The sequence below is a fragment of the Propithecus coquereli genome, unplaced genomic scaffold, assembly GCF_000956105.1.
Source record: "Propithecus coquereli isolate 6110/MARCELLA unplaced genomic scaffold, Pcoq_1.0 Scaffold483, whole genome shotgun sequence".
Classification (NCBI taxonomy): domain Eukaryota; kingdom Metazoa; phylum Chordata; class Mammalia; order Primates; family Indriidae; genus Propithecus; species Propithecus coquereli.
In genome coordinates, this window is record NW_012150652.1 from 1,620,187 (window position 1) to 1,630,894 (window position 10,708).

At 50.1% G+C, this 10,708-nt stretch overlaps 1 protein-coding gene across 4 annotated transcripts in view; it reads left to right on the forward strand.

The window, feature by feature from the left end:
* Window positions 1–7,834, forward strand: part of TENM2 (teneurin transmembrane protein 2) — an 888,605-nt gene extending 880,771 nt beyond the window's left edge. For all 4 annotated transcript variants that reach the window (XM_012655757.1, XM_012655758.1, XM_012655759.1 and 1 more), the window contains 2 exons: window positions 4,966–5,096; window positions 6,711–7,834. In XM_012655757.1, the coding sequence (XP_012511211.1) occupies window positions 4,966–5,096; window positions 6,711–7,472 (893 nt within the window). In that variant the 3' untranslated portion in view covers window positions 7,473–7,834. The remainder of the gene's footprint in view (window positions 1–4,965; window positions 5,097–6,710) is intronic.
* Window positions 7,835–10,708: the final 2,874 nt, after the last annotated feature.

Sequence of the window (10,708 nt, forward strand, 5' to 3'; positions counted from 1 at the left end):
AAAAAAAAAAAAATTATTATGGGTGACCATGAATACCCAAATTTGAGAAACTAATGCTCTACAGCACCCAGCACCCAGCTGGCACATAGTAGGTGCTCTATAAATACATGGTCACTGCTGGATGACTAGGCTCCTCTCGGCTTGATACTGACACACTTTTTAAGGTAATTTCAAACCTGTGTTCTTAAATGACTCTTCAATGGGCTATGGCTAACGTGTGTAGATGCCAAGTCATTCCAGGAACTAGTCTGTGCCCACGAAGATGGATGGACCTTGGATCCCAAATTCCTTCTCATTAGAGGGTTCTTATCTACCTGTATGTTTGGTAGCAAAGTCAACATGAAATCCTTCACCAGTCCCAGGGCAGGAAGTGGTTATACCCTTGCTTGTCAGAGCATGTTCTTAGGCGAGTACAGGTAGATTCTCTGCTACACGGATACGAGTTGGGGTACGTTTGCCACCTATGTTCAGTGTTCATTCATTCATTCATTCTAAGGATACTTACGGAGCACCTATTTTGTGCCAATGCATTGTTGTAGGGCCTGGAGGGACATGAGTGAAGAAAACAGGTTTTTAAACTCCCTGACCTGGCGGGAGTTTCCCTTCGGAGTGAGGGAGAGGGACTATAAACAATAAATATCACAAATGCGCAGGTGATGCAGCACGTCAGAACGGGACTGTTGTTTGGGTGGGGGAAGAGCGAGGTAAGGGGACTAGGGACTGCTGAGGGTGGGGCGGGGGTGGCCTTCCTGGGGAGGCAGCATTATAGCAAGACTGGGGAGAGGAGAACGAGCAAGAGACGCCAAGGATGTTTAGGGCAGAGCGCGCCGGGCAGAGGGGCGTGCTAGCGCAGAGGCCCTGAGACGAGTGCACCCCGCATGGTCCAGGAATAGCACAGAGGTGGGAGCTGAGGTCAGAGAGGTCATAGGAGTTTCCTTTTAGGCCACTAGAAGGACTTTGGCTTTTTCCTTGAGAGAAACGGGGAGTCACTGGAGCGTGCTTGGCAGGGGAATGGCGTGGTCTGCTCCCTGCGCAGAGGTTCGTTCAGACGGCCGTGCTGATCAGGTACGTGGCCCCAGAGTGGAAGCCTGGGAGCCGGCTACAAGTCCAGCCGAGTGACAATGAACCAGTGGCAGTGGCAAGAAGATGACACATATTCTGGGTCTACTTTTAAAGTTAAAGTAAAGCATTCAGCTGTATGCCCCAGCAATTCCACACCTAAGTATATACACAAGAAAATTGAAAACAGGTTTTCAAACAAAAATTTATACACAAATGTTCAGAGCAGCGTTATTCATAATAGTAAAAAAGTGGAAACAACCCAAGTAGCCATCGAATGACAAGTGGATAAACAAAATGTGGTCTATGCATACAATGGAATATTATTCAGCCATAAAGAGGTGTACAGCACTGTTACACGCTACAACATGGATGGACCTGGTAAGCATTATGCTGAGTGAAAGGAGCCAGGCACAAAGGCCACACGTTGTGTGATCCCACTTGCATGAAATGTCCAGAATAGGCACATCCAAGAGACAGAAAGAAGTTTAGTGGTTGTCAGGGATGGCAGGAGGCAGGAATTCAGAGAGACTACTAATGGGCATGAGCTTTCTTTTGGGGATGATGAAAATGTTCTGGAATTAGTAGTGATGGTTGCACAATACTGAATTGTGCACTTAAAAATGTGAATTTTATGATATGTGAATTTTACCTTACTCATGAAAAAAGGAAAGGATTTACTAATGGATTCGATGTGGGGAGTGAAAAAAAGACAGGAGTCAGGGCAGTAGCTGGAAGGACGGAGTTGCCATTCCCCAAGATGGAAAGACCACAGGTGGAGCAGGTCTGGGGAGGAAGACCAGGAGTTCAGCTCTGGACATGTTAAATTTGAAATGTAATTACATATACAAATTCAGAGTTCAGGAAGAGGTCTGGGCTGGAGATAAAAATCGTGGAGTGAGCACCACCACGTGGATGGCATCTGGGCTCTGAGGCTGGAGGACATCACCATGTTTGTGGGTGGAGACAGAGTGGAGAAGTTCCTGGACTGAGTCTGGGGCATTCCAACGCTAAGAGATCAGGGAGACGAGGAGGAACCACAAACAGGCAAGAGGCAGCTACCAAGGTGGGAGAAGGAAAAACGAGAGACTGTGCTAGCCAGAAAGCCAAGAAAATAAGAACGGCAGAGTGTTCCACTTGTCAAATACTTATGATAGATCAAATACGATGAAAACCAAGGTCAGTGCTGGGCTTAGTGACAGGGAGGTCATTTGGGCCCTTAGCAAGGGCCACTTGGAGGCCAAAGGAGATTCAAAGGAGAATGACAGGAGAAGAATGGGAGATAGTGAGCATAGAGAATTGGTGTGAGTTTGAGAAGTTTTTGGAAAGGGGAACGAGAAATGGGTGGTTGCTACAGGGAGAAGCTGGGACAAGGGAGGAACTTTCTTAAGGTGGGATATTCAGAGCATGTTTGTATGCTGATGACGTTGATCTATTGGAGGAGGGAGTAAATTAATGATGTGAGGTGAGAGAGAAAAAGATTTTTTTTTTCTTTTTTGAGACAGAGTCTCACTCCGTTGCCTGGGCTAGAGTGCCATGGCATCAGCCTAGCTCACAGCAACCTCAAACTCCTGAGCTCAAGCGATCCTCTTTCCGCAGCCTCCCGAGTAGCTGGGACTACAGGTGGGCACCACCGTACCTGGACAATTTTTCTATTTTTAGTAGAGACAGGGTCTCACTCTTGCTCAGGTTGATCTCAAACTCCTGAGCTCAAGCTGTCCTCCCACCTCAGCCTCCCAGAGTGCTAGGATTACAGGCCTGTGCCACCGTGCCCGGCCAAGAGAGAAAATTGCTGGAGGGATGTCCTTGAGTTGGCAAGAAAGGACGTGACCTAGTGTACAAGTGGAGGGTTGAACTTGAACAATTCATCTATCGTAACAGAAAAGCAGGGAATATGGGTGCCTGCCGGTAGTGGCGTTACCATTGGCAAATGTGATGGGAGTCAAGGGAAACTTCCTCTGGCTGCGTCCGTTTTCTCAGGGGAATAGGAACGAGATCAGCTGCTATTAAGAGGAAGAGAAAGTGGGTATTGGTGGTTTTAGGAGATAAAAAGAAATAAAATCGTCCGGGAGAACGAGAGAATGACTGAATGGAGTAAAGGCATGTAGTTGAGATGACCAGGCAGCGGGAAGGCAGGCCTGAGCTCTGTGATCAGGAATGCAAAGTGGCACTGGTCAGCATGGTTATGATTTCTTTCACCAGCCACATTCGGCCACACAGGCGCAAACCTGTAGCAGGCAAAGACTTGGAGTCGACCCGTATGGTGATTCCACCGAGCAAGTGTGACGAAACGGAAAAGGGGCAGGGGGGTCTGAGAAGATACCCAAGGGAATGGTGCCAAGGACTGGCCGTGGCAGAGTGCTAGAAGGGAAGAAAAGCCAGGATGCCGAGAGTCAAGGAAAAGGAGTTTAGGGTGGACAGAAGGTGCGATCGTGGGTGTCAGGTCATTAGAAAGAGTTGAGGCAGGGGTCAGACGGGGGTGTGCGTGGAACTGAGGTGATGAAGGGATCAGAATGATTGGTGATGACAAGGTCCGGGGCAGGGGCACGAGGGAGAGGGGCAGGGGAGGGGCCAAGGAACCAAGAGGCCAGGGTGGCGGGAGCATCAGCTACTGTGTACTGTGGTCACTAAGAATTGCCTCGGGAACAGAGAGGGAGGGACCACAGTGCAGCAGAAGCTGAAATCTTCGAGAAATGCAGGGCAGTGGCCAAGCGTCGGCGGCGACTGCAGCAAGGAGCACTTGTCCCTCCAGGTCCAGTGACTGTAGGAGAATAGCAGGGAGACCAGTGTTCTCGGGGGAAGAGAGCTTCAGTGAGAGCAAGGAGGGAAAGGAACCGTTGGAGGAGAGACTGAAGGCACTAGGAGCAGGTCTTCTGGTGACAAATGTGAATTCCAGAGGGGGCAAGGGAAGTATTTGGGGGGCTGGCGAAGGGTGGGGACAGGGCAGGAAAGGGAGTGGAACATGGGGTGTTAGGCATGATTTGGGGTGCCCGTCATAAACAGAAACAAAGACATAATGAGGTCAGTCCTGTGGGACTCTGGGCTCCCACTCACATCACCACCGCGTTGGTGATGTGAATGTTTCGAGGGACGGCCGTCCAGGGCTCCCTCTTGGTCGCTGGAGTCTTATTCTGAGAACCTGGACCATTCAGGGAAGGGTCGGACGCTTGGGGCAGGTGGTATAATTCCCAGTGCAAGGACTTGGCCTTGACCCCTGGGAGGTCATCTTACTCTGAGCATGCCGTGCCCTCTCTCAGCCCCTCCCTGAAGAGTAGCAAGCCTGGAGACCTGGGTTGGAGGACTCTGCATTCCGCCTGCATGCAGCTTGTGGAAAGCCCTTTCCACAGTGAGCCAGCCTCAGCACAGCTCCCCCAGTGCCCTGCATAGTGACAATCGTCCTCACTATCCCTCCAGTCGGTCTCTGTATCTTCTAGCTTCTAACATATCACCTGGTCTATAAATACTTGCCAAATGAAAGAGTTTATATTTATTGAACAATCCATGTTCCAGGCACTCTGAGGAGCTCTTTACATGGGTTTTCTCCTTTGATCCTCACAACCCAAGGAGACTGGTACAATTATTAGCCCGGTTCATATCTGAGGAACCTGAGGCTCAGAGAGGGGCAGGAACTTGCCGAAGGTCACACAGCCAGATGCATCTTACTCAAGCACGGGCCTTCTGAATCACTACGTGGTGGTTATCAACTGGCCATGTTTAGAAGGACTTCCTCGAACTCATGGAAACAAGCTCTGGGTCTGGACCCAGGAGCCATTCACGAGCTCTTGTCTCCCTCTGCTGTTGGACCCCATGCCCAACCATGCATTTTATTTTGTTCTATCTCCAAGATCCACTGCTGCTTTCTATCCATCATGATTTCAGCAATCTTTATTTTTGTTTCCACCATAGATGTGAAAAGCTGGCTTGTGATGTTTGGATTTCAGCTTAGCAACATAATTCCTGGCTTCCCGAGAGCCAAAATGTATTTCGTGCCTCCTCCTTATGAACTGTCAGAGAGTCAAGCAAGTGAGAATGGACAGGTAAGCGGAGGTTCCTGCCAAGAATCCAAATCGTCGCCACCATTCCCTTCTGTACACAGACCCGCGTGGGAGCCAAGGGCATGCCATAGAGGAGAACACTGGAGCTGGGTATAAAAGGTGCAGGAAACATTGAGACTTCCCAGGAAAGCGAATGACAGCGCTGTCACCTGTCTGGCACAGCACGTATTTCTTCTCAACCTCAGTTATTACCTTAATTGTGGTATCATTATCTGTTCAGCATATACCCTTGAGTCGCTCCCTGATTAACGACAGTGCAGAGAAATCTAGCAGCAACCTACCATCTGCACTGCCTATAAGATCATAGCCCTTTTGGCTTTTATGGGATGTAATAAAACTGTGGTTTGCAGTTTCTGTCCCATTAAAGAACATTTTTATGCCCCACATAAAACCTCAGTGTTTTATGGCCCGAATGTATACAGATTGAGTTTTCAGAACATAATTTGTGCTTGGGTCTTCCCATGATGACCGAGGGGTGGTCAGTTTCAATCTGGGTGCAGCCGAGACCTGTGCTACAATGGGGTGGGAGGGGCGGGCGCCAGTGCTCGGATAACCCCCGCTGCAGAACCGGTGCTCGGCACTGTCTGAAAGGTCTCAGCTGCTCTGAATAATGGTCCAGATTGTCAAACTATAGAGAGGCAAGGAGGAGCTGCTGGGTAATTGAGAACGACATTCTCTCGGTCCTGCCCCTTGGGGACCACTCGGTGGCTGAATAGCCGTCATTTCCCTCATTTATCTAAGTGCCGTTACCTCCGCAACACGGCCTCTCCGATTATCCCAGCCTGTCCCCCAACCGCCAATTGAGACAAGTTGTAATTTGCGAGTGGAGAACTCAAGGCCAGGGAGATAATGGCGATTCCATCCCCCAGCAGAGCCAGGGCTAGGATCCAAAGCCACTGACTCGAAGCCGGGACATATTCCCTCTGGCCCTCAGAGCCCGAATCTCTTGGCCACCTAGTGCTTCTCAGACATTAATAGGCACACAGATCACCTAGAGTATCCTGTTAACATGCAGCTTCTGACTCAGTAGTTCTGGAGCGGGGCCTGAGATCCTGCTTTTCAAACAGGGCGGACCCTGGTGGGTCATCTCCTGCTGGCCACACTTTTGAGTAGCAAGGTCTTAGCCCAAGGAAGTTAATGAATATCCAGGTCATTGGCCTCAGAGAAGTCTGGGTTACAGAGGCGGTGCTCACAGCTGTTCAAACAAACATCCTGCCCTTCAGACCAGGACCTTCCTGGGTCTGAAAGGTGCAAGGCAGCTGCCAAAGCCTCAGAGCACCAGGTGACCCTCTTCTCCAACAGTGGCAAGACGTGGTAAGTGCATGGGCCAGAGTGCCCGCACCAGCAAGGTGGCAAGCCTCTTTCACTGTCTTTTTAGCTAGTGGCACAGTTACAAGGTCGACAGGCCACACCATCAAAGCACTGGTCAGCAGCCAGACATCCATAGTTCTGAAAGGTAGGACTCTATGAGCTCACGTCCGTACAGACCCAAGGGTAGTTCTTGCAGGGGAGTTGCAAGCATTTCTCTGTCTTGTTCCTTTTGAACGCGCTGCCCAGCCCACCCTCTCAGCTTTCTCTGTTTTCTTATGCCCACAGCTGATCACGGGTGTCCAACAGACAACTGAGAGACACAATCAGGCCTTCCTGGCTCTGGAAGGGCAGGTCATCTCTAAAAAGCTCCACGCCAACATCCGGGAGAAAGCAGGCCACTGGTTCGCCACCACCACGCCCATCATCGGCAAGGGCATCATGTTCGCCATCAAAGAAGGGCGGGTGACCACGGGCGTGTCCAGCATCGCCGGCGAGGACAGCCGCAAGGTGGCGTCTGTGCTGAACAACGCCTACTACCTGGACAGGATGCACTACAGCATCGAGGGCAAGGACACACACTACTTCGTGAAGATTGGCGCGGCCGACGGTGACCTGGTCACTCTGGGCACCACCATCGGCCGCAAGGTGCTGGAGAGCGGGGTAAACGTGACCGTGTCGCAGCCCACGCTGCTGGTCAACGGCAGGACTCGAAGGTTCACGAACATTGAATTCCAGTACTCCACGCTGCTCCTCAGCATCCGCTACGGCCTCACCCCCGACACCCTGGACGAAGAGAAGGCCCGAGTCCTGGACCAGGCGCGACAGAGGGCCCTGGGCACCGCCTGGGCCAAGGAGCAGCAGAAAGCCAGGGACGGGAGAGAGGGCAGCCGCCTGTGGACTGAGGGCGAGAAGCAGCAGCTTCTGAGCACCGGGCGCGTGCAAGGGTACGAGGGCTACTACGTGCTGCCCGTGGAGCAGTACCCAGAGCTCGCAGACAGTAGCAGCAACATCCAGTTTTTAAGACAGAATGAGATGGGAAAGAGGTAACAAAATCATCTGCTGCCATCCCTCGTCTGGATGGCTCAGCAGGCGTAACTGTTCTCTCCTCTCCTAAGGAGATGACAATCTAACAGGGGCACTGAGGCTGGGCTGCTTTAGGGTACCAAGTGGCAAGAAAGCTCACATTTTTTGAGTTCAAATGCTACTGTCCAAGCGCAAAGTCCCGCATCCTGAAGCAGACTAAAGCCCGGCTGAAAATTCGGAGGAAAACAAAACAAACGAATGAATGGACAAACACACTACATGTTCCAAGTTCCCCTAAAATATGACCCACTTGTTCTGGGTCTACTACGCAGAAAAGAGACGCGAAATGTCCGAGAGGAACAAAAGAACAAAAAACAAAAAGCAAACAAGAAAACAAAACAAACACACGGGACCGAAAAACAAAGCAATGAAGACAGACGAGAAGGCCTCATATCCAATTACCTCACTCATTCACACGTGAGCGACACGCAGACATCCGCGAGGGCCGGCGTCTCCAGACCAGCTGAGGACGATTCAGACTGTGCTCGTTGGACAAATACTTCAGACGTTTTCATTTAAGCAAATACAGGTGCATTTAAAACACGACTTTGGGGGTGATTTGTGTGTAGCGCCTGGGTGGGGGGGGATAAACGTGGAGGAGTGAGCACTGGAAATACTTTTTAAAGAAAGAAAAGAAAAAAACAAGAGGAAAAAAAAGAAATTCTTATCAAAAATCAAAGCGAAATAATACCGTCCAGCACTTAACTCTCAGGTCCCAACTAAGTCTGGCCTGAGCTAATTTATTTGAGCGTGGAGTGTAAAATTTAATTAAAAAGGGTGGCTATAATCACTACAGATAAATTTCATACTCTTTTGTCTTTGGAGATTCCATTGTGGACAGTAATACGCAGTTACAGGGTGTAGTCTGTTTAGATTCCGTAGTCTGTGGGTATCAGTCGCGGTAGAGGTGCGGCATCGTGACACTCTTTTGCTAACAGGTACCACTTCCGATCACCCTGTACATACATAAGCCGCAAGGCACAATCACTGTTTCAGATTTAAAATTATTAGTGTGTTTGTTTGGTCCAGAAACTGAGACAATCACATGACAGTCACCACGAGGAGAGAAAATTAAAAAAAAATAAAATAAAAACAAAAAAAATTTTAAAAATTTAAAAAACAAAAACAAAACAAAAAAAAAGTCTAATAAGAACTTTGGTACAGGAACTTTTTTGTAATATACATGTATGAATTGTTCATCGAGTTTTTATATTAATTTTAATTTGCTGCTAAGCAAAGACTAGGGACAGGCAAAGATAATTTATGGCAAAGTGTTTAAATTGTTTATACATAAATAAAGTCTCTAAAACTCCTGTGGACACTGGTGTTCTGTGGAAGTGCTTTGAGGTGAGGAAGAGGCAAGCCCTGCCGGAGGAAAAGGGAGCTGCCCGGATGCACCGAGGCCGGGCTGGTATTTGGAACATCTGAAGAAGCATCTCGGTGCTCCTCAAAGAGCTCTAATAATCGCAGACCTCGCTCTGCCTGAATCTGCAGCCTCTTCTCTGCAGGGGGCAGAGGTGGAGAGCAGAGTCTGGACGGTGCGGGTGGGCGGTGAGGACCCTCAGGCCCGCCCATGCGTGGATGGGTCCCTCCAGCCCTCCGGGGACACTCAGGCTCCTCCCTGCCACCACATTCTAGTTCCAGCAGGAAATGAAGGGAGCACTCTGACTTCAGGCTGGTGTGTGTGTGTGTGTGTGTGTAGCTCTGTGTGTGTGTGTGTGTGCGCTCATATTCTCTTTCAGACTAGATCAATTTCCCCCAAATCTTGCACTTGGGGCAACCCAATAAGAAGAGGACTGTGGGTCTGGATGGATGAATTTTTGTTTTACAACTCATCCTACAGTTGAAATAACAATATTGGCATGAATTGCTAATATTTATTGGTGCTTACTTGGTCCAGGCACGGTGTTAAGTGCTCTGAGTGCAATATTTTCACTGAATCGTCAGCTTTCATTCATTCATTCAACATTTTTTTTTTTTGAGACAGAGTCTCACTCTGTTGCCCAGGCTAGAGTGCCGTGGTGTCAGCCTAGCTCACAGCAACCTCAAACTCCTGGGCTCAAGCGATCCTCCTGCCTCAGCCTCCCGAGTAGCTGGGACTACAGGCATGTTCCACCATGCCCGGCTAATTTTTTCTATATATTTTTAGTTGTCCAGCTAATTTCTTTCTGTTTTTTGTAGAGACAGGGGTCTCGCTCTTGCTGAGGCTGGTCTCGAACTCCAGAGCTCGAGCGATCCTCCCGCGTCAGCCTCCCAGAGTGCTAGGATTACAGGTGTGAGCCACCGCTCCCGGCCATTCATTCAACATTTTATTGAGAGCTTGCCTCGTTCCAGGCGAGGGCTGAGCTCTGGGGGTGAGAGGTGAGTAGATACAAACATCAGCCCTGGCTGCCTGACACTCACAGGCAAGAGAGCGGACAGACAACAGGCAAAGAATGACGCTGAGAAGTGAACATGGCAGGGGTTTTAAGTGCCAAGGATGGATTTATAAAGCGATGGAAGCACATGACCGGAGATGTGACCCAGACAGAGGATGTCACAGAAGTTGCTGAGGTCTGAGAGTTAAGTGGGTGTTGGGCAGGTTAGGGACGGAAATGCATCCCAGGCCCGGGGAGCCACAATGTCAAGGAACCGTGGAGGAGCAGAGTCGGTGCAAGGAAACAGAGATGGCTGGTTAGGCTGGAGCACGGAGAGGCTGGCAGGGCTCAGAAGACACACAGGTCAGATATTTGATTTCTTTCTTTAACATTAAAAGCAACAGGAAGTTTTAATTTCAGAAACAAGTTCTCTGGCTGCAGTGTGGAGGGCAGGGAGGGGGACAAACGTGGGCATCTGTGTGAGACGAGGGAACGTGGGACCACGGAGGAGGGAATGGAAGTAAATTGAGTGGGTGGGTTCTAAGGATGGGCTCCTAGTATCGTTCACTTTGCAGGTGAGGAAACTGAGGCCCAGCACCGCCCAGTGGTAAGTGGTGGAATCCGACCCAGACCCAGCTGTGGCCGACTTCAAACCCTCTCCAGGGAGTCTGGCAGTCTGTCATCCTGACACTCCTGAGGCCTGCGTCACACACAGGTGGAAGGAACAGGAGAGAGAGGCAGGGCTCGCCTGCTTTAGACCAGGTATGGGCCTCCTGAGCCTTCAAATGGCCCAGAGAGCTTCCCCGTCAGGAGCACGGGTGGGCAGCCGCGTCCCCCCAAGTG